A 27,114-nucleotide genomic window follows, 5' to 3' on the forward strand; every position below is an offset into this window, starting at 1 on the left:
CCAAGAGGGCAGCATTCATGCTGGCAAGACAGGGATGTGGGGCACAGCTCAAGTCCATTTTGGTAGTTTTCCCAGGTTTGTAATCCTCTCTTCTCTCACTTGACTCCGGGGGCGGGGGGCGCAGAGCACACAGGAAAGGGCAGGCTCAGAAGGCAGACTCAGAACCACCCCAGATTCCTCCAAGTGGGGATCCGTGTGCAGCAACACCCTGGACAGGCTGCTTTCTGGACCCCACCCCACACTCCCCATGTTGTTTGTGCTGAGGTCAGGAAGTAGCCTGTTAACAAGTTCCCTGGGGCCTGAGAATCACAGCAGTAGAGCTTCTTGGCCTCATTCACAGACCCATCAACTCCAGGGCAGAAGTGGGGTGAGACAGGGAGACCTGAGAACAGGTCCCACAGAGGAAGAAATGACAGCGATAATCAGGGAAAAGAAAACCAACCAATCAGCCAAACCCACACAAGCCAAGTGGCAGACCCAGGGCTGGTTCTGTTACTGTTCAGTGCGACACTCCCAGATGCTCATAGTCATAATTCTGGGTAATCAAGAGAACGTTAAAAAAGATAATCCTTTAATGGCTTCCTATTCCTCCCAGAATAAAATCCATGCACTTCCCTAAGGCCAACAGCTCTCCCCAGCAAGCCCTCCCGACCTCACTGCCCACCACTTCCCAGCTAATCACCAGCCTCTAGCCTTCCCTGGACCTGCCAGGGCTTAACTTCCCTTGGCCTTGGCCTACGAGATGTCCTTCCCCCAATGCCCTGCCAGGCTAGTCCTTTTATTCTTTGGGTCTTCACCTAAATGTCACCTCCTCAGAGACCCCTTCCCTGACTCCCCATCTAAAGTAAGACCGCCCCTGCTGTGGGACTCAGCAATTACTTTCTTCAAGTCTTTGTTTCAACTTGCATTTGTTTTGTATTTCTGCTCTTCTGTCTCCCTCCCTGGTGTATACTCCAGGAAGGCGCGACAGGGTCTATCCTGTTCTGTTAAAAGTAAAGCGCCTGATACCTGAAACATAAGAAATGGACCAGGAGGAACCTAGCAGAGTTTGGTGCATGGCAGATATTCAATAGAAGAAAACCTCTTCCCCTTTCTACTATCCTTTCAATGAGAATGCAGGGCTGTGTGTGTGGGTCTTTCCCAAAGACACCATCAACAATTGCTGAAGGTAAAAAACCCAGAAGGTTTGGTGTTTGTAGGGGAAAAGCATCAAATACATGGAAACTTGCCCCACCTGGTACCCCTCCCCAGCTGCCCCCTGTGTGTGTGACAGTAAGAGAGAGATGAAGAGAGAGAGAGAGAGATGTTTCCCCAGTTTGTGTCCTTGTCTCTTGCGGTTAATAGCACGCATTCTGGAACCAGGCTGTGTGGTTTGAATCCCACTCAGCCACTTACTAGCTGCTTTGGTTATCAGTCACCTTAAAACTCAGTGGCTTAAATAATAACTTAGTATTTTCTCCGGTCTGAGGGTTGACTGGGCTCGGCTGGGTGGTTCTCCATCGGGGAGTGTCATGAGGTGACAGTCAGATGGTAGTTGGGGCTGGAACCATCTGAGGGCTCAGCTGAGCTGCTTGTCCTTGATGGCTTTTTCACTCACCTCAGCTAGGCTAGAGGCTGCCTGAGCCTGCTGGCCTCTCCATGTGACTAGCCTGGGCTTCCCTCACAGTATATTGGTCTCTGGGTAGTTGGACTTTTTAGATGTCAGTTGGCTGCCCATAGATCCAGCTGGAACCTTCAGGACTTCTTATGATTTAGACTTGGGAAGTCATCAAGCATCACTCCTGCTGAATTCTACTCATCAAAAAGTGAGTCAGAAGGCCACCCTAGATTCAAGGGGAGGAGACTGCACCAGGGCATGAATATTGGGAGCACTGTTCATGGTGGTGGGGGTGGTGGGAGGAGGAGAAGGCATTTTTTTGAGACTATCTACCACACTTCTAGAGGACTGTGGGCAAGTTACTTAACCTCTTTGTGCCTCAGTCTTCTCTCCTATGAAATGTGGTAATAGTTCCTACCTCATAGAGCTCTTGTGAGGAGCAAATGAGTTAATAATATATGGAAAGCAATTTACAATGCGCTGTGGAAGTATTAGCCATTATTATTATTATTACTCAAGAGTAAGGAGCAAACATTTTCTCTGACTAATCTCTGTAATCCAATGTCTATGAAATGTTTGATAATCATGAGCTGCTCCACAGAGGATAGTAAGATAAGTGATCTTCTCTCTACTAAAAAAAAATTGTTTTTCATTTAAAAGCCTAGGTAAGTTTTGAAGTTTGGGTAGAAGTGGTCATTCCTCATGATCAAGTATGCATTTAAAATATTGACAAAAACTAAAAAGAGCTTCCAGGGATTGGCAAATGCCCTTCTGAGTCACAGTGATGACAGGCTCACATCAGGGACAGGAGCAGCAACACTTGTGGTGTGGAATTTCCTGTGGCAGTGGCGGAAAAGGAGCCATGAATGCGTCTGTCAGCAAACTTCCCCGAAACAAAAAGGAACCAGGATTTCCTGTGGGAGGCCCAAGGAGCGAGTGGTGTCCAGGACCTCACACCCCAACTGGCCTTAGCACTGCCAGAAAACAGGATCTGCCAACAAATCATCGGTGGTCAGCCCCATTCCCTGGGGATGGACCCTTCTGTTGCTGCCAAATTCAAACAAAGCTCTGAAACAAGCATTGAGCTCAAGCTCTAAACATAAAAAATGGCTTCGTGATCTGAGCCTGAAGACCTATGTTCTGTTCTACAGAATTCTCTACCATGTCATCCTTTACCTCTCATTCGTCAGTATTCTGTGCAGCCTTCAGGACAAAATCCAGTCTCCCCCCGCCCCCACATGCTCATGTTCCAGCCACATGTACAACGCACGTTCTTCCAAAGGGCCCCAGCTCACACATCTCCCCCTGTTCTTGAACATACCCTTTCTCCTGGCTGGAAAGGGGTAACAATAGTAAGGGCAGCCATGGTTATCTTTCCCTTGACTATGCACCAGACAGGTGCTGTGGTAGGAGCTTCATACCATCACCTCACTGTATCCTCACCCTATGTGATAAGGCCCTGAGCTTGCTGGCTGATGAACTCGCTCGTTTACCCTGATCAAGACGCACTGCTTCATAAGGTTAGACATATAGATCAATGAAATAGAATTGAGAGTGCAGAAATAAACCTTCATATTTATAGCCAACTGATTTTCAACAAGGGTGCCAAGACAATTCAATGGAGGAAATTATTGTCTTTTCAACAAATGATGCTGGGACAACTGGATATACACATGGGAAAGAATCAAGGTGGACCCCAACCTCACACCATATATAAAAATTAACTTAAAATGGATCAACGACCTAAATGCCAAGTGCTAGAACTATAAACCTCTCAGAAAAAAATATAGGATTAAATTTTCATGAGCTTGGGTTAGGCAAAGTGACAAAAATTAAAATAGATAAATTAGCTCTCATTAAAATGAAAAAGTTCTGTGCTTCAGACAATACTATAAAGACAGTGAAAAGACAACCCAGGACATGAGATAAAATATTTGCAAATCATTTATCTGACTAGTATAGAGGATACATAAAGAATGTTAAAACTCAACAATAAAAAGACAAATAATCCAATTAAAAATGGGCAAAATATCTACATATACATTTCTTCAAAGAAGATATATAAATGGTTAACAAAGCACATGAGAAGATGCTCAACATCATTAGCTGTCAGAGAAATGCAAATTGAAATCACAATGAAATACCACTTCATACCTACTGGGATGGTTCTAATCAAAACAACAGTGTTGATGAGGATGTAGAGAAATTGGAATGCTTGTACTCTGCTGGCGGGAATGTAAAATGATGCAGCCACTTTGGAAAACTGAGTTCCTCAAAACACTGAGTTACCATATAACCCAGCAATTCTGCTCCTAGGTAAATACCCAAGAGAACTGAAAATGTATGTTTTCACAAGAACTCGTACATGAATGATCACAGCATCATTATTCAAAATGGCCAAAACAGTGGAAACCCAATTGTCCATCACTTGGTGAATTAATAAAATGTCACAGAGCCACACAATGGAATGCTATTCAACCATAAAAAGGAATGAAGTACTGATACCTATTATAACATGGATGAATGCTGAACACACAATACTAAGTGAAAAAAGCCAGATAAGAAGGCCACATATTCCATTTATATGAAATGTCCAGAATAGGCAAATCCATAGAGACAGAAAGTAGATTAGTGGTTGCCAGGGTCTGGGGGGTGGGGGAGAATTGATAGTCATTGCTAATGAGTACAGTTTCCTTTTGGGGTGATAGAAATGTTCTAAAATTTGTTTTGGTAATGGTTGCACAATTTTGTAAATACATAAAAAAAACCTACTAAATTGTTAAGAGAGAGAGAGAGAGAATGCAAATCCAAAAGAAAAAAAAAGGAGGGGGAGAAGAAGAGCCCCTTCTCTTAGTAGCTTCACTGATTACCTATTTCCCATTCCCCACTGGGGGCTGGTGGGGTCCCCACTCACTGGACTTCTTGATCGGAACTCCTGTAACACACAGGATAGACCTGACTTGTTTGCAGGTCTATCCACCCCAGCTGAGTATGAGCACCCTGGCCAAAGCCTGTGTCTAACTCATTTTGAATCCTGGCATCTAGGACAGTGCTTGCCACCCGGTAGATAATCAATCTAAATGTGTGTTGAATGAATAGTCTCTAGCATGCCCCTAATACTACACAATTTTTATACCATCACTTCTAAAATAAAAGAATATCAAAAAGATCACACACACACACACAATATCTGTCTGTTATTTTAAAATTCTATCAAATATTTTTTAAACTGGATGATTGATTAGAGTGGTATCTCTTTTCTATGGTTAGCAGGACATATGATTTCAAAATTTAAAAGCGAATCATCAATAACATAACTGAAATATGTGGAAAAAAGGCAGGAACATTTATCTAAAAATAGAATATTCAGTTCCTGAACAACAAACTATATTTCAAACAACTTGACAAACATTTCTCTTACTCTATAAGACAGAAGACTTTAAGAAGCAAGACACCAATATGAAGGCTGATTAAACTCAGACTTTGAGAACTCTTTGGCCTTCCACAAAAACAACAACAATAATACAAGGAGATGATGAAAGTAATAAGAACAGCCAACATGTATTGAGCACTTACTGTGTGCTAGGCGGGGCATCGTTTTCTGCTTTCTATGTGTTAAGTCAGTGACAACAACATGGCGCGTGAGGTATTATTACACTCCTTTTCCAGACCCCTAACTTCTCTGAGGCCACATGAGTGGTACACGGCTGAGCTGAACCCAGGGTGTCGAAAGCTACTGCCCACGCTTCTCACTATACTACATTCAGGATTTCAATCCCTTGATGGACCCAGGAAAGCAATTTGTTTGAGTCCAGGTTTACAGACTGATTGAGGCAGGTCACAGAAAAGACCCCGGGGGTTGTGGGAGGAGAAAGAAAACACGAATATTCAGGAACTGAAATCCAGCTGTAATTATCTGACAGCTGAACGTCTATTATTTTATATATCCTTTATATATCAGGTGGGAAATATCTGAACAGACAATGTGGTCAGTCAAAACTTGCAAAACCTCACCCCGCCCCACGCTGAAGGCTGGTTCCCTCTGGGCTTTCAGCCCCAGGCCTCCCTACCTCCAGAGAGTGGGCAGCTCCACATCAGTCCCTCTCATTGTGCTCAGTGTCTCAGCCGTTTCCTTCCTGGCCTTCACCACTATTTACAAGGATTTATTCATTTGTTCATTTGTTTACCTGCTGTTCTTGTCTGACTCTCCCATCAGAACATGAATTCTGTAAGGGCAGTGACAGTGTCCATTTTGTGGCTTACTGTTTGTTGAACGGGTAACAAGTCTATTGAGGTGACACCTTCCTTTCATAACAATTGGGTGCATCAGTGACCGGCTGGGTGACCACACTAGGCTGTAGCCACTCCAGGCCAGGGGCGGTACCTTGTTCATCTCTACGCTCCCCGTTCCTAGCCTGGTACCTGGTACACAAGGGCTCAGTACATCTCAGTGGAACTTGTTCCTTAATGAGATGCTGTCAACCCAGAAGTCAGTCTCTATTGGCATGCCTCAAGGCTTGCCCCTGGGCCCTGTTCGCCCAACATCTGGATTCAAGGGTGAAGGTCCAAGGGCATGCTGATGAAGCCTGGGAATGCCTCAAATGTGGCTGGGAGGAGCCACAGCAGACAAGGAGAGGAGCTAAGAGAGCATGAACTGCAAACCCCAAGAAATGAAGCAAAAAATCAAGAAACCCTGCAGCAACCACAGGATGGGGAGTTGGGGCTGCATGTCCAGGGAGCTCACGGGATTGCAGTCTCTGGTGCTGCAGAAAAGCTGGGATGGTCCTGAGCTATATCTGTAATTGAGTGGTGAACAGAATGAGGGAAAGAATAATGCTGCCTCACCCACCCCGTTTATTCAGTTATTATTTCTACCCAAGTAAGGCCTGAACATCCTTGCTCCAGGGGTACTCAGCAGGCATTAGCAGGCTGCTCTCAGAAAGTCTTCATGAAGTTCTGCGCTCACACTCAGAGCCGAGGCTGTGCAGCCCACCTTAAGGACAGGATCCACCTGCCATCGCTGCCCGAGCAGGGAGCTGCTGGCCTCCTAAGTCTCTTCAGCTCTCTGCTCTCCCCACGCTTCTTAGAAGGGTCTTCGCTGCAGTCGAACGTGGCCAGCATCTTGCTCCAAGCCTTCTTGGTCTCTTAGGGAGAAGACTCCTTCCTCTTTGTGCACGTGTGTGTTTTCCTCCCTAGGCCTTGTGGGTCCCAAAGCCTGAGAGGGGAAGTCAGTCTTATCGGGACACCCCTAAATGTTCTCTCTCCTTTCTTGGGCCGCCTTCAAACTCCGGCCTTTCATCTTTCAAGTTCAAAAGACGTGTCAAGTAGGTGTGTTTCCTTGATTATGGTTTGCTTGCACCTTTTCTATTTTTTCTGCACCTTCATTAATTCCAGGTTGGAGCTGCATGCCTCTTTTGCCCAGGTCTGTCAGCTCTTTTGTGATATTATGTTTGGGCGCTTTTGCTGAGTTGGCAGACCCTTGAAATTGCCTGTTCACATTTCCTGTCATGTCTTCAGATGCCCTTTATACTCTTTTTTTTTTTTTTAAGATTTTATTTATTTATTTGAGAAAGAGAATGAGAGAGAGAGAGAGCATGAGAGGGGGAGGGTCAGAGGGAGAAGCAGACTCCCTGCTGAGCAGGGAGCCCGATGCGGGACTCGATCCTGGGACTCCAGGATCATGACCTGAGCTGAAGGCAGTCGCTTAACCAACTGAGCCACCCAGGCGCCCTGCCCTTTATACTCTTGAAGGCTTTCCTTAATGTTGCTAAAAGTAAGAGGACTTAAGGATGTCAGTATGTAAATGTTAAAACATGCATCAATTTTTGAAGCTAATGTGATTGTTGAAGCTAATGTGATTGTCATGTTATCTGAAGCACATTTCGATTCCTTCTGTTGCATGCATTACTATAATTTATTGCTTTTACTAGCAGGACATTTTCTGCCCCCCCTTCCCCTCCATCTTCCCCGTTTCATTCATTGACTTAAAATGAGAAGGGATTATACAATGAAGGACTTAAACATCAGAAGATGCTCTCAAATTTTCAACTGACAAGTACTGGTCTTGGAGGAATAGGCACAGCTGTTGGAAAATTCAGACCAAGAGTTTTTCTCTTTTAGTGTTATTAACATTTCTAAAAGAGAAAAATTGTACTACTCTTGTTACCAAAGTGAAGTCTGTTGAAGGCAACACAAAACCTCATCCTTTCAGGAAACCACAAGAATAATTATTCGCTGCTAAAACAGCACCTTCCACATGCTTATATGTTAAATAGATGGACAAGTATACCAGTTGCCACATTAGAATTTTTCACAGTGTTCTTCTTGTCAGACCAGTGCATTATGATTAGAGCCCGAGCCCAGAGATTCATACCAGGAGTTGGGAACATACTTGTGTTCATGCCCAAGTCCAGAAATAAGTCCCAGATGATGTTTAGGATCAGCATGAATTAACAATATTTTAGGAAGTAAACAGGCCAGAAGCCAGAATAATAAGAGAGTGGGAAGGAAAATAAGGATGTGTGGGTAAATGTGCTCTCTTTTCTCATCACGTCAATTCAAAAACCTGGATGCTGTCATCAGGGGCAAAGGATGTTTCTTAAGAGTGAACCAACTCATATCTTACTCACACCTTTCAAGAAGATCATTTAGAAAATCTTAAGAATCCAAACATTCTTTTATTGGCTACAAGAAAAGAATCAGGAAATGTTCCTCAGACTTTTAGTTAGCTATTACTAGAATAAAATTATTATTATAAATATATCAGAAATTTTTATCCGGGCTTGATGGATATTTTTTATGTCAGCCAAGAAAGCTACAGTTTAGTAACTAAGCTCAATCCTTTGTTCCTAAAGATTTTCTGCTAACTATAATTAAACTAAGGAACATCTGAATGGTAATGGGTTTCCATATGGAGTACACTAAAAATTGCTCCAAAATCAATCACCTTTGTGGGTTTTATTTATAGAGCTCCCAAATGGATTTAGGTAACACTCTCCCCAGTGTTGCCTAAGCCTTCTTGTTTTACTCTGAAGCACAGAGTAGGGACACAAGGGGTCCAGTGATCTGACTTCTAGGGGTAATGTTAAGATTCTGCTGAACACAAGGATGTGCTAAGGCACATCCTAATTGGTAAAGGTCACTTCTTTCTTTTTTGTTTATCCTCATTACCTGTTTCCCCCATACCCCCACTCTCTCCCCTCTGGGAACTATCAGTTTGTTCTCTATAATTAAGAGTCTGTTTCTTGGTTTGTCTCTTTCTCTTTTTTTTCCTTGTTTGTTTTGTTTCTTAAATTCCACATACGAGTGAGATCATACGGTTTCTGTCTTTCTCTGATTTATTTCCCTTAGCATAATATACTCTATCTATATTGTTGCAAATGGCAAGATTTCATTCTTTCTTATGGCTGAGTAATATTCCATTGTGTGTGTGTGTGTGTGTGTGTACCACATCTTCTTTATTCATTCACCAATTGATGGACACATGGGCTGCTTCTATAATTTGGCTATTGTACATAATGCTGCTATAAACACAGGGTTGCATGTATCCCTTTGAATTTGTGTTTTTGTATTTTTTTGGGGTAGATACCCAGTAGTGCAATTACTGGATCATAGGGTAGTTTCATTTTTAACTTTTTGAGGAACCTCCATACTATTTTCCACAGTGGCTGCACCAGTTTGCATTCCCACCAACAGTGCAAGAGGGTTACTTTTCTCTACCTCCTCGCCAACACTTGCTGTTTGGTAAAGGTCACTTCTAACATAAGAGTGAGTCTGCCATGTTTTGCCTCAAACCTGACACCACAGAATATGAACTATCATGTAGAAATGTCAAATGTTTCTTCCCACCACCTATGACTTTGGCCTAGAGAGGAGCCATGACTGTGAACGTTATGTCCTCCTTGTAATTACACTTACCCCCTCTACTCAGCACCGGATAAAAAGGAACCAGTCTTATGATATCATGAGCGAGAGGAATGAGCCAGGAAAAATGGAGCCACTGGTGAGGTGAGATATGTTACTGAACCCCATGTTCAGAGTCCCCATTTTTGCTTTCACCACTAAGGCATCAGGATTCCTTCCTGGAGCTACACCCTAACTGACCATCTGGTCCCCAGAGCTCTGGACACCTGGGCAGTGCCCTAGGGGTGCCTGGGGAATGCCAATGATGATGTGAGGCCAGCTCTCCAAGTTCAAGTCCCTCCTTCCTCATTCGAACCCCCGCAAGGCAGCGCAACGCTCTACCATCCCACCTGCCATTTGCCCTGTCCCCTACTGATGGGGAGAACTCTGGGTGTGGTGGAGTCAGCGAGTCTTCCTGGGGGGCTCAGCAGTCACCAACCCTCCCCACCTCCTCCTGCAGCTGCACTGCCTGTCCAGCATGCTTTCACTGTCAGCCAGGGCCGCACAGTCCTGCAGCTAGAGGGTGGACTGGGTCCCACAGCATCTGCAGCCTTCAGCGACTGTCCAGAGCACTCATCCTCTGAACCTATGCTCCACAAGTGCACCCTGTCAACAGTGTTTCCCCTGTCCACTCCCCAGACATCAAGCTCAGTCACCCATCTGCCTAGTCACTGGGGAAAAGGCTCTCACGATCCATTGGAAGGCTCTGCTTTCCCAGGAAAGGGAGGGCAAGTGGGGTTTACTTGACCAGGGCTGAGCTTCTGTCAGTGCATGAGTATCAGCAGGTTTAACATAGACAGCAAATCCCAAATGATGAGCACAGTGTAGACATGGAGCAAGGGCTCAATATGGTGGCTGTTCTCATACTGCTATTATGGATACACACCTAAAGAGACTCTTTAGATGTGTAAGAGGGATCTGCCTTATGAGACTCTGCTTCTTGAGGGTTAATCCATCAACTGCACCAAGGGATAAGCAGAAGGCACAGCAGCTGTTATCTTTCCTCTTTTAGAGACAGAATACCCATAAGGAAGCCAGAGCCCCACCAATAAAGTCAATGGCAGATGTTTCAAATGTCCTGCGGGGTCACAATTTGGATCTCCTCCCTCATCCAATGTTGACATAAGCGACTGGCGAAGGTGGTGCCGTGATTTACGAGGCCGGAGGGATGGAAGCAGCGTGAGAATGAGTGGGAATGCAGCACTGTGTGCAACAGTTTAAGTTGAAGCAGGTTTAAAGTAGTATAGACTCTTCGGAGTTAACGTGTTGAAACTGAGAGCTGAGGGACTCCAGCCACCAACTGTCCCAAACACAGGCTGGTACTCAAGCTTGGGAACGCCAGCCCTGGTGCAGAGTGCCGTCATCCTTAGCAGCTCTTGGTCCTTGCCCAACAGCTGCTCTGTCTTGTCAGGGCGGCAGGGGCCGCCGAGCACCGACTGCTTGGAACCATGTGTACTATTTCTGTGCACGGGATGTGAGTAAGTGCATGCCATCATAAGTCAGACCAGGATGTGAGTCAGATTGCTATAAAGGGTTAAAAAGAACTGGTCCTCAAAGCCTCGCAGAAGCAGTCTGCCATGCTATAAAGGAGCTACAGTCTGAAAGACAATCGTAATTACTGAGCAAAGGAGAAGCCCTGAAGAATATGGACGATTAGAATTGGCCATGTGATAGTAGCAGTAAAAGACGGACAGCTCGGAAAAGCTGAGGGACATGGAGTTGCTTTACTTTCCTCTTAAAATAAAACATTTTATCTGCAGAGCAACTTTGATGGGGCCAAATGAGTGATCCTAAACTGGCTTTAAAAAAAAAAAATCTATTGGCACTGAGGCATAAAGATACAAAACTGACGTCTACCTATAGCACACTTTGTAACAGTAGAAAATTATTAACCATCCCTATATCCACAAATTAGTTAAATAAAGGGTGTTATATCCCTTTGATGGAAATTAAGCAGCTGTTAAGAGGAATAAAGTAATTTGGCTATACTGGCATGGAATACTGTCTGTGGTAGACCATTATGGCAAGAAAAATCAAGTTGTAGAAAATGTGCTGGGAAATGGCATTTTGGTTAAAAATGGTATGTTTGTACATGTGCAGGAAAAAGTCTGTACGGAGCTGGAGCACACCATTAACAATTGTTAATTGTGACAGAGAGATTTTGTACATCCCTATTCATTGCTTGACTCCTTTACAACAAACGTTACTTTTACAACAGGAAATAAAACTAACAGATATTTATGAGCGAAGAAGAGTATTACGCTGTTTTTCTCTATAAGCAATGTTCTTGGAGGCCTCAGGGTGGCCTAATGGCCCACAGAGTCCCTGACCGAATGGGTGAAGGCACAGCAAGGCAGGACCCAGCTCTCCGCGAGTCCATGGAGGCTGCAGTCAGCATTCCCGAAATGCCATGAGAAAGGAGGGCTTAGAAGCCTCAAGAGCCTTTCTTTACCCATCTTGTGGACCTTGCTTTCTAGCTCCTGGGAGTGTCCCCACGGCCTACGTAGCTTTTGCTTCATGCGTGCTGGGGTAGTTCACTGCCTGCCCAGGACCTGGGGCTGTGATCCCAGGCACATCACCGCTCAACCCTGGCACTTCTAAACATGGTTTTACTGGCTTGTTGTTCAAGGGGTTGTGAAGACTTATCTGGGACAAGTGACAGCAGCAAGTCATCTGCTCCATCTTTTCCCTCCCAGCAAAGCCTCAAAGGACTGTCCTTTGTTTCAGGGGCCAGGGCCAGGGGAACCTGACCTGCCTCTGTGACTACAGGAATCCGACCTAGTGCCCTCCGGGTCAGGCTACCTCACTGGGAGTAAGCTGTGTCCTCTGGGCCACCCCCGAGGGCCCCTTCTCCAGCGGGGGCAGGGGAGACAGCAGGCCCATCTGTTTAGCCACACGGACAGGCCCAGAAATGGTTATGGCTCAGCCTTCTGAAGGCTGAAGAAGCCCAGACGTCACTTCTCAAGCATTTTCTATGCTCCACAGATCTCCTCTGAACGCCTTCCAGTCTCTCCTCCCCGACCGCACGGCCTCCCTTAGGTAACTCCTGCTCACCCTCTAGGTCTTGGCTCAGATGTCGCCTCCACTGGGGAGACTTTCCCAACACTGCAAGGCCAGGCCAGTCGCCCCTCCACCCTGATAAACGCTCCATCTCTGTTCTCACTTTCTGTTTCCCCGTGATAACTGGCTCGATGTCTGTCTTCCCCATGAGAACGTGAGGTCCTCGAGGGCAGAGCCTCGGCCTGTTTTTGCTGCATCCCCAGCGTACGGAGCAGTCTGGCGCCACGACAAAGGCTGACGCATGGGAAGGGTGCCGCGGAGGCCATGAGCATGGGACGCTGCTGACTGGGGAGGGAGGAAGAGTGGTGGGCGGGGCTTCTCTCCTTTGCAGTGACTACTCATCTCCTTTATTTGTTGTCATATGCGTCCAAGGGAATGGTTAGTAGCGAAATGTATGTCCCCTCCCAAACTCAGAAGAATTACGTGGGGTGGGTACTAGTGGTAGACGGCAGCGTTTAGAGGAACTAAGAGATTGCAACTAACACTCCAGAAGGTTTCTCAGTTGAAATGCAGAACCTTTGATGTTATCTACGCCTCCTGGTTGTTTCTTGGGGCCCCTCCAGCTCTGGACCCCTGGGCTGTCCAGGGCTGCTGGGGGCATCCTGGGAGGGTGAATAGAATCCCCTTGAGACTGAAATCCTCTGCTGACACGAAGGTAGCCTCAGCAGTGGCAGAGGAGGGGTGGGCCAGGGGTGGGCACTGACCTCGGCTGATGCGCTGCTTCTCCCCAGACAGGATGCCGGGACTGTCGATGATGCTGATGCTCTTCAGGACCTGATTGGGCAGCTGGGAGCACATGAATCTGGAAAAAAAGGATCAAGGTGGGATCAGGAACTGCACATCTCCGAGCTCAGAGGAGCTCCTTGGCTTCTCAAGGTTACTGACGTTGTCCCTAAAGTGGGGACTTGCAGGGGACTGACAGCACCTCCGCTGGTGCCACAGGGACCAGGCGCTGGACCAGGGGCAGGTATGGGAAGGTACCTGCTGCTACCTGCCACCAGATCCTTAACCGTTAATTTTGATTTTAGCTGATATTTACGGAACACTTAGATATTTTACAAACATCATTTCATTTGCTCCTCAGAGTAACCCCTTGAGGAAGAAATTCCCGTTAACATCAGAGAAGTAACTTACTCAGCATCACTCAGAGCTGGGCCTTAAAACCAGGTCAGACTGATCCAAAGCCCATCAGCCTCACCTGCCCCTTCTCCATGCTGCTCCTTGCCCAAGCATCCTGGGCTTCTTCTCCCAGGGCATACCATGCCTCCTTCGGGGTCACTGCCCCACTGTGCTGGAGTACCCTAAGCTCCCTGTCCAGCCGTGCCGCCTACTCCCTGGTGTGACCATGGAAGTCCAGTGCCCATGTGGCTTCAGGCCCAGCAAGGGGCAAGCACCTGTGGGCAACACTCCAAATCCTCCAGGTGCCTTGGAGTCCAAGGGGTACCCTAAGAGTGGACAAAGTGGCAGGGGTGCGGGAGAGTCCTGGCCGAGCATCTCAAGCCTCCTTCCTTGGCCCTCACTTGCCTGATACCATTTCTTCCTTCTCATCCCGATCCCCCTGAAGTCAGTTGCCCCGGCCTCAGCCCCACGGAAGCAGAGTGGCGTGGGAGGAAAATTTGGCCTTTAGGTCAGCAGACTGGGTTCAGGTTCAGCTCAGCCTTTGCCAATAATTTGCTGTGGGACCCTGGACAAGGGCTTCCCAGCTCTGGGCCTGTGTCCTTATGTGTAAATGGAGACACTTGGATGGGGACCGGTGAGATCCTTTTTAGCTGTTACTCTAGAGTAACTCTAGAGTAGCAGAGGGAAACACTTTGATACTTTCACCCAGGCAGCAGATCCACCCAAGGTGGATCTCTGGTAGGCACTGTGTCTTTTTTTTTTTAGATTTTATTTATTTATTTGACAGAGAGCGAGAGAGAGAGCACATGCACACATGCAGGGGGAGTGGCAGAGGGAGAGGGAGACGCAGACTCTCCCCCGAGCAAGGAGACCGATTCAGGGCTCGATCCCAGGACCCTGGGATCATGACCTGAGCTGAAGGCAGACGCTTAACCAATTGAGCCACCCAGGCACCCCGCTGTGTCTGTTTTAAGGCAAAAACTATAGAGTGCCTCTCCTTCTCCTATATTGTAAATGACTAACTTTTGTATCTGTGTGGGCAGAAGGCTGGAAAACCCTCAGTGAAAGCTCAATTCTTCCATTCAGTGGAACTGGTGGGATCACTGAAAGTAAATATGCTGGGAATGCAGGACAGGGCGGCCACACCAGCCTTCACAGTGCACACGTGGATGGCACAGCCCCCGGGCCAGGGTGGGGTCACGGCCCCATGGCTGGGGGTGGGCAGTCCTGAGCAAGAGGTACAATTACTGACATTTCAAAATAGCTTTCTTTGAAGGTGCTCGGGACAAGTTTCCCACACATTCTTTCCTATATTTTCAGGTCAGCCCAGGGAGGTGTAGGAAAAGATATTATGATCATTTTGCAGCTGGAAAAGTTAAAGCCCAAAATCGTTATGACATCTTGAGGTCACACCGTGAATGCATGGCCTGCTGGAGACGGCAACCTAATATTTCTGATGTTAACTGAGTTGAACTCAACCCATAAAGTTAAAAACCTCAAAACATTAAAAATAAAGGGTCAGGTTAATTTAAAGAACCCTCATTTCTGATTTTCTCCCACCCCTCATGCACCCTCCAGACCTTTCAATAAACCCCACTGCCCAACATGGGGAGAGCAATGTGTGAGAACGAAGTGCACAGAGATCACTAAGCATTCATTCTTTGTAAGTTCACGGAGAAAAAACCGCCACGTTTGATGCTCTAGAACTAAGGTAGGACCAGAGTTTTGAGCACATCTGTGGTAGACCACATTTCTTGTCAGTAATGATTCAGTCTCTTATCATAATCTCATCCTTTTTATTAGATGGCTTGAGACATTTGACAATGCTGAAAAATTGCACATATGTGAAACTATTTTATGCTAAGTATTCCTGTGAGAGACTGACCTTTCTCCAAAACCACAAGCTCACACTCAATATCAATTTTTCCAAAACACAAAACCCCTGGATTCTAGTGTGGAGTTAATAGAGGCATCCAAAACGTATAAACTGTCCACTCTCTCTGCAAAGTGACAAACCTTCAGCAACTCCCATGCCTCCTGACATAACAGCAGAGGCGAAATCAGGTGAAATCTGTGAGCCACGAAACAAGATGCCAAGATGCCGTCAGATATGGTGAATGTGGTGACGTTACCACACAATAAACAAGGGGGCAGGCTGAGGGGCCCACAGGGATAACTGCAGAACAAGTGAGGAGGGGGAAGAGGAGGGAGAAAGGGGAGGAAGGAAGGGGAGGGGCGGGGGCGGGGGAAGATGGTGAGGAGAGGAGGAGGGAGCTCTCCAGGGGCACCCTGAGAGGGGGTGGTTGGGTTGTGTGTGCAAAACCAGGCTACACTCCAGGAAAGAAAGCAAGAAAGTCTGTTAGGTAGGGCGTGTGGGGGGTGTGGGGTATGGGGTCAAGGAGTGGGGGAGGGGTGAGGGGGTGGTGTGGCAAGGAACACAGAGCACGAGTCAGCTTTCAGACCCTTGTGTGGGGGCAGGCCTCATACATGAGGAGTTAGAACCACACATACATTTTCTTAAATAATTATATTGTAATCAGAAAAAATCCTAATGCAATGCTGTTACAGCAATCCTGTCTTACTTTTATGCTCTAAGAAAGAAAGGTGAAAGGCAAGGTTATTTATTGGGTATATTAGAGTCAGCCCCAGGTCAGGCTTTTCTTGCTTATGCTTGTGTGCTGAAATGTTTCCTAGCACAGATTTGCTTTCCCAAGATGGCTTTCCTCCTCCTTCCCAGAGTGACGAACGTGTATTTGTGCCCTTGCCTTCCACATTTCCCATGAAGTATGCAGACCTGTGGCCGCTGAAGCCCAGGAGCCTCACAGAAGCTGTCAGGCAGTGTTGCCTCACCCAGGGCTGCCCTGATGCACCTTGTTCTCTGATAAAAGGAGAGGAGGATGGGCACAGACTCTGCGTGTGATCCCCATTCTCTGCCACTCCCACACGCAAAGGCGGCTCAGGGGGAGCAGAAAGGGGGCTGGATCAAGGAATAGTCTGGGCTGTAAGGTCCTGCTGCATAATAAAACTGGGAGGTGAGAGGAGCAGGGATTTTAAAATTCCCTCTAAATGCTAACATTCCAATTTGATGATCAACATTTTAGAAGAACCAGGCAGTACCTTCATGCTGCTTTTGATTTCCAAACAATGTAGGGATATCCAGCAGGTACAGTAATAATAAAATGACACATTTACTGTCCACCTACTATGTGTCTAAACACTGCTTTAAACACTTTCTGTATACATTTTAACTCACTCAATCCTTGCCACAACCTGAGCGGTAGGGGCTATGTGCTGCCATTTACACGGGAAGAGACTGGGGCACAGAGGGGCACATATCACAACTTGCCAAGTCACACGGCTGGTAAGTGATGGAGCTGGGATGCTAACCCAGCAGTTTGGACTCGGGCCCGGGTTTTCGACTACTAGGCTGCTACCACCATTTTGTGCATCTGAACCACTACTATGTACCTCATCACAAAGGGCAACATCCCCCAACGAGGGAGTGACGTGCCACAGCCCCGGGACTCTGCACCTGGAGGCTCCCTTGTGACGTGCTCTCAGCCCACTGCTGGAGGGCAGAGGTGCCAGGAGCCAGACCTTGCTCACTCACACTGCGAGCTCTAGGGATCTGAGCAATTCTACCAGCCCGAACCATCAGGTTCAGATCACATCAGATGCTTACAACGGACAGAGTAGGGTGCAGCTTCAAAGCACCTCCTTCAACCCCAGCTCATAGAATAATTAGAGAGAGACCAGACAGAGGACATGACTTCCTAAGATGGCACAGTAAAGAGCACACGATACACAAAAAGACTTTGACAACCAACCCACAATCATTATCATTACATGGTCCTGCCACAAATGGCTGATCGAACCTTCCCTGCCCAGGGGGAATTTAATTTCACATCCAGACTATAAGAAGCCCACAGCTACCCCCTTAGATCGAATCTTATAGCATCACCACTGTTACAAGTCAAGGCTGGCTGAATATGGGCAATTTCATGTGGTGCAACACAAACATGTACTTTTCTAAACCAAAGCCTCTCATTCCTGACAGCCACAGTGGGGAACAGCAAGGCCCCGGTGCTGGGAAGTTCTGCCCAAGTGCAGCGGGTAAAGCTGGTTTTCTGGACTGTCAGGACCAGGACCGTGGAGGCAGCTGCCAGTGAACAACAATGGTTAATGAGCTGGCAGCCACCACAAATCCTGAGCTTGAAGATTAATGGGAAGAGCTTCAGGGGGGTTATTACGGATAAACACACCACAAAATGAACAAATAAACAAACAGGACCAGTTCATCACTCAGATTAAAAAGAAAGTAACAAATTTGCTGGTGATTCTTGGCAAAAGCATCTTTTCCTTCATCTCTGCATCTGAATTAGCTGACGGAGCTCGCATGTGTCTGTACTGATGCGGTATGCTTGTAGGAAGCCAGTTAAAAAAAATCCCAGTGGTCCTAAGTGACTGTAATATTAATATTTAAAAAAGCCTATTACTAAAGCTTCATTTAATTACAGAGAGGTGGCAGAGTATAAGTCCCAAAATACACATATGTATTCTATTATTGCTAAATCTTCACACCAACATGAGACAGTGGGTTTGTATTTTATCATCGCTGTCACCATGCCTGGCTAAAAGGACAGGTGCGCTGGAAGTACCATTCAGATTCCTTCAGCTTGAAAGAAAGTTTCAAAATTTCAATCCCTAGGGCCACTGGTTAAAGTTATTTTTCAAAAGGAGACAGAGGCAAGGAGGAGATGAGATTAAGAATTTCTTCTGTGGATGACTACGATTTAAAATTAAACTAGATCCTAAACTAAACAATGCCTGCAGCTATCTGGATAAAAAAAAAAAGACTACCATGTTTAGAAAAGCAGACTGAGGGAGAAACATAACATCCAGTTCAAAAGCAGACTGCTGAGGGGAAATGTCAGAGCCAGTCCTGACACTTCTGGAACTGACCAAGATACGCGGAGCCTCCCAGGCCTTGTGTCTTCGGCGGGGGCTGCTGGTCATCCATCTCCTCCTGCATGAGCTGGAACTGCCTCCTGGTAACAGACTGTGGAGGCTCAGTGACCACATTCCCACAGAGCAGCTCCAAGACAGGCCTGACTGTGGAATTCCTCTCAAAAGCAAGGTAGCATAGGGGTGCCTGGGTGGCTCAGTCGTTAAGCGTCTGCCTTTGGCTCGGGTCATGATCCCAGGGTCCTGGGATCGAGCCCCGCATCGGGCTCCCTGCTCAGCGGGAAGCCTGCTTCTCCCTCTCCCACTCCCCCTGCTTGTGTTCCCTCTCTCGCTGTGTCTCTCTCTGTCAAATAAATAAATAAAATCTTTAAAAAAAAAAGTAAAAAAAAAAAAAAGCAAGGTAGCATGGTGGATTTCTGGAATGCCGCATTAACGTTGTTTCCATAGAACTTTTTGTTCTAGACTCAACTCCTTTGATTGTTCAAGTGTGGAATTTCTATAATTTGAAGCTGCCTTTTTGGGAATTCGTCTTCTTTTCTCAGAACTGCTCCCTAGACCCTCTGTTACTTTCTTAGAAACCATCCTTCCACGTTGAAACTCAGGCTGCATGGGTTTGCCTAATGCTTCGAGGTTGACACCCTCCAGGTGTCACCTGGTACCACGTTGTGAAGTACTAAGCTCTTTGAAAAATGCCCCTGGGGGCAGAGCCTCAAGCCAATGCCCTGTAATGAGAGGGCCAGGGTAATGAGACCTATCCCAGGGGTGACTGGTGGTTGCTCGGTGGGTGGGGGGAGAAAGTTCTCCCCTGCAGACAACCAATTCCCATTCCTATTAAGTACTGTATTTGGACCTGGTTCCCAGAAAGTATGCTATGTAAAGAGGAGTTTGCCTGCCTTTAGAGCTAGCCCCGCTGGTGTTCCCGTAGGGACACTATAATTACATACACGTTTGAGTGCCCTACACTAATTGACCTTTTTCTTATGTAAGCACTGGGAGAAACAACAGCAGCGTTGGGTGGATATGACTTAGTCATGCTGTTTACTCTTAGGTGCGATGAGGCACGTCCCTTACACGTGAGCCTCACGTGTGCATGGCCACCAGCATGGCTAGAACAGAAACTCTTCTCTGCCAGTGCTCTAGGAGGTGCAGGGTGGTAGACAGAAGGGAAGAGGAAACTGAATTCTAATATTGGCTCTGCCTTTTCTTGGGTAAGTCATTTTACTTCTTTGCTCTCAGTTTTCTCACCTGTCAAATGGCCATTGTAGCATTGTCTTATTAACCCAGAAAAAGGAGTGTGTATGAAATTATTAATCGATAGTTGGGGACAAAAATCATCACCTTTATCATCGTTGTTCATGGGCTACATTAAGGACAGCCTTCAAAGTTCGATAGAGGGCAGTAGGCAGTGATTCTCAGTCCAAGTGTCAAGCCCTTCGGCGGTCCAGTGGTCACTAGTAGGGACTGTGGGCCACATGGCCTGAGTTCCAATTTGAGTGGAAGTTAAATTAACTTCTATGCATCAACTCCTCCTGTCTACCTTGGGGGTAAGAGTAGCACCTAGGTCACAGGGGTTTGCTGAGGATTTAGAGCTAATATACAAGTAAAGTCTAGAACTCTATCTCACACACAGTAAATGCCATATAATTATTTGCTAATATTTTTCTATGTATTCTCAATTAACGCTTGATTATATAATGCATGGATTATTTTCAGCAAGTTTTAGATCCCAGATAATGAGCCTCACCATTCGAAATTTTCTTTTTTTTTTTTAAGATTTTATTTATTTATTTGACAGAGAGAGACACAGTGCGAGAGAGGGAACATAAGCAGGGGGAGGGGGAGAGGGAGAAGCAGGCTTCCCACTGAGCAGGGAGCCTGATGTGGGAGTTGATCCCAGGACCCTGGGACTATGACCTGAGCCGAAGGCTTAACGATTGAGCCACCCAAGCGCCCCTTGGAATTTTCTTAAATGCTTCTTTTCCATACTCATCTGCTGTATCTTTGGCATTTGAAAAAAGATTTGTCAGGGAAGTAAATCATCTGCCAAAAGAAAACAAGCCGACAGCCATTCTTCCAGGGTTTCCCCTTGTGAATGTGGACTTCACAAAATAGGAATTTGAAAAAAGTGGCAGCTTATTTCTTTTTTAAGCCTTTGTCCGGCAAAAAGAGAGTAAGACTCAAGGCAGTGGTAATGAAACCATGGGATTCCAAGCCAGTCTCTCATGGAGAAGGACCTTGTGCCCTGCACTTTCCAGGCCTCTGGAACCTTCCAGGGCCCATCTTGGGACAGGAAGACTGACTATTGCCTGCTCCATGACCAGGGCTCCCCGGAGGCCCTGATGGGGGAGCTTTTTGTCCCACTTCCCCTCAATTGTGTCAGGAGACCTTCTGATGTTCTTCCGCCTGGGCTCAACCCCTACTTCTCCCACAGGAGAGGCTCTGGTGCCAACCAAAGCTGCTCTGGAGATGGGGAGGAAACTCCTCCCAGAGAGCATCCTGCAGGTGGAAAAAAATCATCTGGACAGTATTCTGTAAATCACTGTGAGCAGCAAGATGGGATATCTCTGTGACTCCATCTACATCATCTCTGCATTTCTGTTCATCCTACTGCCATATTCCCCGGCTGCCATTTGGATGCCTCCTTCGATTTATGATAAGAGCATAAAAAAGCCCTTCGAGTCAGGTTTCTCCCAGAGGCATCTCTGGAGGTTGCCTGGGATGCCCTGGGCAGAGCCACCGCACAGTGCCTGGACACAACATTCTTCCCCTCGTCCTTGTGAATGGCGCCCCCCGGAGTTGTGTGATGAGACATCTCAGCCTCTGGGAGGACGGCAGATGGCTGGGAGGATCCGTTTCTACTTTTTAAACCATTTAAAAAGTTTCTTTTGTTTGGATGACCCCTCCCTGGCTTTGCACCCCCACAGCCCACACCCCCAGAGTAACTGGTGTAAGGCAAGAGACTCATAAAAGAGGGGAATGGAGGGGCGAGGGGTAGGGCAGGAGAGAAGAAAGAGAAAAAGGTTTAAAAAAAAAAAAAAAAGCTGGGAGTAGCAAAGAGGAGGAAGGAGAGGGAGGGGATGGCAGGTCAGTCCAAGAGGGCAGGTGCTCTGCATCCACACCCCCGTTTCATTGGGAGCCCCGGGGAGAGGGTACAGGGTAGTACAAACGAAACACAGCTCCAGCTAAGACAGAACCTCAGCCATCCCACAACTTCACTTCTGTCATAGAATGACCAAGTCACAAATTTAACTTTTTGTATTGTTTTGCCTCTATTTCCCCTGCCCAGCCTTAATGAATAAAGAAGAAGCTCACAGCATGGGAGTGAGAAGCATAAGAGGCAGCCAGGCAGGTGAGGTGACCTGTCCTGGAATAATCAACAGGCTGAATCTGGGGGTCAGGCGAACCCCAGGGGTCCTCTGGGCTAAGTTCTCAGTCCAGGAGTCCCCAGCACACCATGCCTGAGCAGCGGCCATCTAGCCGCCACTTAACATTGTCAGTGATGGGGAGCTCGCTTCCTCACAAGGCAACTTGATACATTTCTGTGCAGCTGAAATATTAGAAATGTATTCCTTGTAGGGGCGCCTGGGTGGCTCAGTCGGTTAATCGTCTGCCTTCGGCTCAGGTCATGATCTCAGGGTCCTGGGATCGAGCCCCACGTTGGGCTCCCTGCTCAGCGAGGAGTCTGCTTCTCCCTCTCCCTCTGCTCGTCTCCCTGCTTGTGTGCTCTCTCTCAAATAAATCAATAAAATCTTAAAAAAAAAAAAAAAAGAAATGTATTCCTTGTACTGTGTGCCCTTATAACATCCAATCCTGGGGCCTTAGCTCTGTCCTCTGAAGCCACCCAGAATAGGTAATAAATGATCATTTTCTATGATGATCTTTGCAAATATTTGAATACAATAAGCATATTCTCTATATCTTCTCTCTTCTAGAATAGACATGCTCCATTCTGTTATTGAAACTTTATACGTAATTGGCAAGAATTCAAAGAAAAGGTTTAAACAACCTAACCAAAGATGGCAGGCTGCTGGTCCTTACCGATTCAGGAATGCATTTCCAAAGCGACTAAGCTTTCGAAATGGCTTTTTGGGGTCCACGACTAAAGCGTTCCCTGGGGTGCTGCCCTCAGTCTCCCCGTACATCACAGCAATGAAGGAATCGGTGGTGGGCTCTGGACCAATCCTCATGCCTGGGAAATCTTGTTCCAGTAAGTATCTAGGAAAGGGAAACAGAAAAGAAACTTAGCAAGTTATCACAAAGCAAGAGGCCAGAAAGCTTCCTGGGCCTAGAAACATAACCACCAAGAAAAGGAGAATGATTGGCATTTTACTCTTTTGCTAATGACAAATTTTCAAAGCTTAAGATCTACAGACCTAAGCCCCACCTTCCCCCCTCCTTGAGGCCTAGTAACAGGTCAGGCATCTTGCAGACTTCCTGGGTCTTCTGAAAAACATACCTCTGCTCAGCACAATTCCCATTCCTGGTTCCATTGGCACCATAGACACCACCCCAGGGAAGTGTACCCAGCCAGCTCCTGTGCATCCTACGAGAACCTGCTCAGGCCCACCTCCTTTTGGGAAGTGTCCCCATCCCTCCAGCGTGTTGGGCACACCTCCTCTGTGGGCCCCGGGCACCCTGTGCCTGCAGCCATGATGGTGCTTACCAGGGGCACTGCATTCTTCTCATCGTGGGCCCTTGTAGGCAGGCCCATGCCTATGGCCAGACGCATAGCCCCAGCACCCAGCACCATGCCTGCCCACAGAGGGCACTCAATGCAGTGAATGAAATAATGAACCATCTCCCTTCCTTGTCACTGGTGATCAATGAGGCCGGCACATCCTCCTGGTGCACTTTACAGTTCCCTTGGGTTCCTGGAGGTAATGGCCATAGAAGCCGATCTCCAAAGAATTCTGCAGCAACAGAGGCTGCTATGAGGAATGGGGGTTGAAGAAGGGGTGTCTTGGAGGGGTCAGATTAGATACCACCAGGGCCATTACTAGCCCTATGTGCAAATTGGAAGAAGATGCCCCTTCCTCTGGGCAGACACAGCCCTGCACCAGGGTTCACAGCTTAGCAAGCTAGCTGGATTTTACCCCCCAACATGCTCCCCTGCCCAGTGCCTTCATGGAGTTTAACCTGCACAACTGGGCAGGTGGGCCTAGCAAATGTCACTGATGGTTCCTATTCAGGGGGCCCAGAAGACCAACTGATGGGATACAGGCCAAGGACTGGCTCAGTGATATGGCTGGGGTGGGGCAAGGCGGCCAGAGGTAGAGTGGTGGGGAAAGTCTGCTTTATATGGAAAACGGCTGAGCCCTAACTCACTCCTCTGCACCAGCCTTCCACCACCAGCACTTCATTCAGCCGAAGCCCCTCGGAGCCCCTCCCTCCCCACCAAGATTTCCTTTCCATGAAGAAGAAACACACTTCCCTGTATTTATGCATATGTGGAATGGGGCAGGGCAGGGCAAAGACTACTCCCTCCTTCCTTTGCAGCCGAGGGGAACATGAAGAAAGGAATACTTTGGAATACATTTCCCTCATTACCAAGCAACAGGTGGAAAGGCAACACCTTCAGAGAACACTTGAAAGTGACTGGGAGGGCGCCTGGGTGGCTCAGTTGGTCAGGCGACTGCCTTTGGCTCAGGTCATGATCCTGGAGTCCTAGGATCGAGTCCCGCATCAGGCTCCCTGCTCGGCAGGGAGTCTGCTTCTCCCTCTGACCCTCCTCCCTCTCATGCTCTCTGTCTCTCATTCTCTCTCTCTCAAATAAAAAATAAAATCTTTAAAAAAAAAAGAAAGTGACTGGGAGCAGGTTCTGGGAGTGGGGAGCGGTGGAAAGGAATCCCTGTTGGAGGTGATTAGGGCAGAGCCATGCCCCAAGCCTGCCAGGGCGATGACCCTTAACCCTGGGAGAGAGGCTCCAGGGCATGAATGTGCACAGTTTTCTCCAGCTCCCCATTCCTAACAACTATTTGTTTATTTCTAAAATGTCCCAACTGATCAAATTTAGGTCTGAACCTGTCATTTTATTTCCCGGGACAGAAGGGACTGCATTCTCAACTGTCCAACACAATTTTGCCATCTTTCTAAGAATAAGAAATTAGGCCATCCCTGACACCTATGTTTTCTATATAAAATAAAAAACTGAAATTGTTTAGCCATCTTAGCGGCTATATTCTGAACATTTAATTGATTTCATTGCTAGTTTTTATGTCATCCAAAGTTTCTACATTTCTGTGAAGCTGTGGAGCACCAGAATAGATAACATTTAAATATGTCCCCTAAATTTTGAGGAAATGTGAAAAAACGATCGGATAACAGCACCCAGCATTTACCAAGTGCTCATTATTTACCTGGAGTACAAAGCCCTCCATGTGCACAATTGTTTGTGTACTCCCCATAACACTCTGTAGTGGGCACTAACATTATTCCCATTTTACAGGTGGGAAAACCGGGGCATCAGAAAGGCTAAGCAACTTGCCTAAGGTCACACAATAAGTGTGTTTCAGTGGAAATGGAATGCAGGCAGTTGGACTCCAGGTCTCGTGCTGTCTCCAGACAATGTTTTTCTGTTTGTTTATTTAAAGATTTTATTTATTTATGAGAGAGAGGGAGAGAGGGAGTGGGTGTGCAAAAGAGTGAGAGAGAACATGAGCAGGGGGAGGGGCAGAGGGAGAAGCAGGCTCCCCGCTGAGCAGGGAGCCCAATGCAGGGACTCGATCCTGTGACTCCAGGATCATGACCTGAGCCAAAGGCAGAGGCTTAACCAACTGAGCCACCCAGGCGCCCCTTCAGACAATGTTTTAAACCTGGGTTTGAGCCGGTGGTTTGCTCTGGGATGAGGAGCACAAGGGGAGTTCAGGGTCCTCATGCAGAGTGTGCTGGCCATAGACACTGCAATCCTATTTCTCCTCAAAAGTGAGGGAGGAGAGTTCTCCCCACTGGCTTCCTGCATGGTCCTGGGGCTGCCCTAACAACAAGGCACCAGCTCTCTCTGTTCTCCCTAGAGAAAAGCTGGGGAGAGAAGGAGATACTTTTCCAAACATGTTCAAATTTAATTTTTAAAAAATTTCAAAACATTTTCAGGCACTGAGCATACTAGTAAATACCCTTAGGAGCAGAAATGTTCACATTTACAAATTCTTACGAAATTCCACACAAATCTTAGAAATACTGGTAGAAGCCAGCAATAGCATCTCACGCTCTGTGAAACTCCAGCACTTGCAGAGTGTAAACAGAGTGTGTGAATTTCATATACACATAGGAATGTGGAATTTTGGTTTTACAGCCACTCTGGGATCTCAAGTCTGAAGTCATTCATCAGCAAAGCTAGAATTCAAGTCCAGATCACACCGCTCCCAAGTCCACTCTGATTTCCACACCCCATGGCCTGGATGACACTATGCCAGGAGATCCGTGGGACAGAGGAAGGGGGACCACCGAGGAGGGGGTCCTGGGCTTGGAAGAACAGCAGTCAATGTCACCAGGCTCCCTGCAGCACACAAAGTTCTCACAAAAGGCTCAGGTCCAAGTGTTGGCTTGAAACTTGACAGGCACTCTCCCACGGAATCAATGTTAACAGCAATGGCAAGATAGCCTACAATGTTCACAGACACCCCAATAAAATAGAAACCAGACAAGAACTGTAGCACTACCTTTTGGGGGAAAACCTAGTGTTGGGCCCTGCCTTGGGTGGCTTTCTGCAATCTTGCCCCTTCTCAGCACCTTCCCAGGCCTGCACAGGAGGAGGGCCTTTCAGCTCCAGGCCTCAGGAGGTGAGGATGGGGCTCAGGCAGGGGTAGAGGGGTGTGTGGATGCTGTGGTTCAGCAGGGAGTCCCCAGCAGGGAAGTAACTCACACGTAAAGGTGTGTAAGTCAGGCCATCATTGCCAAGGAGAGCCTGAATTGCTTTTGATGTTTACATAAATATATAGGTTTATATAAAAGCACAACAAACCCCACTAATTTGGGAATAATAGAGGTTTCAATGAAAAGTCTAAAGTATGAAATTGTTTCAAGAAGAGTATGTGTTTCTTATTTTCAAGTTCATAATGTAAGAGAAGCTAGAACTTCCCAAGTAGCAACCCTGTCAGACAGAACTTTAATAAATTATTTTTAAAGTATACTTACATATATTTCGGTTTATATTTGACAAGTATTTGTTAAAGTATGTTGCTAATGTGAATCAGTTTGAAGTAAAAGGTGCCTCTGAACTGTGACTTTGATAAATCACTCCATCTTTGGGTCCCAGACACAGAAGAGAAGTAGAACTAGGAAGGGCTCTTGTATAGCTTGTTTACCTTGTTAATCTTAGTGATACTTTCTCCCGCAGATTATAAAAAGCCAAAATTCAGTGTTCAATTTCGTTATCAAAGTGATACCAATAAAGACATAATGTATTAACACTTTAAAGAGCTTGTAATACCCAACTCTGGTGAGGGTGTAGTAAAATAAACACCCTTATGTAT

At 46.8% G+C, this 27,114-nt stretch overlaps 1 protein-coding gene across 1 annotated transcript in view; it reads right to left on the reverse strand.

Moving 5' to 3' along the window:
• The window catches only part of EHD4 (EH domain containing 4), a 78,875-nt gene that overhangs the window by 36,559 nt on the left and 15,202 nt on the right, over positions 1-27,114 (reverse strand). Inside the window, exons 2-3 of the mRNA XM_032417274.1 lie at positions 22,682-22,858; positions 13,264-13,361 (exon numbers count right to left, since the gene is read on the reverse strand). Coding sequence (XP_032273165.1) covers positions 13,264-13,361; positions 22,682-22,858 — 275 coding nt within the window. The remainder of the gene's footprint in view (positions 1-13,263; positions 13,362-22,681; positions 22,859-27,114) is intronic.

The sequence above is a fragment of the Phoca vitulina genome, unplaced genomic scaffold (genome assembly GCF_004348235.1).
Source record: "Phoca vitulina isolate PV1807 unplaced genomic scaffold, GSC_HSeal_1.0 scaffold20, whole genome shotgun sequence".
Lineage (NCBI taxonomy): Eukaryota > Metazoa > Chordata > Mammalia > Carnivora > Phocidae > Phoca > Phoca vitulina.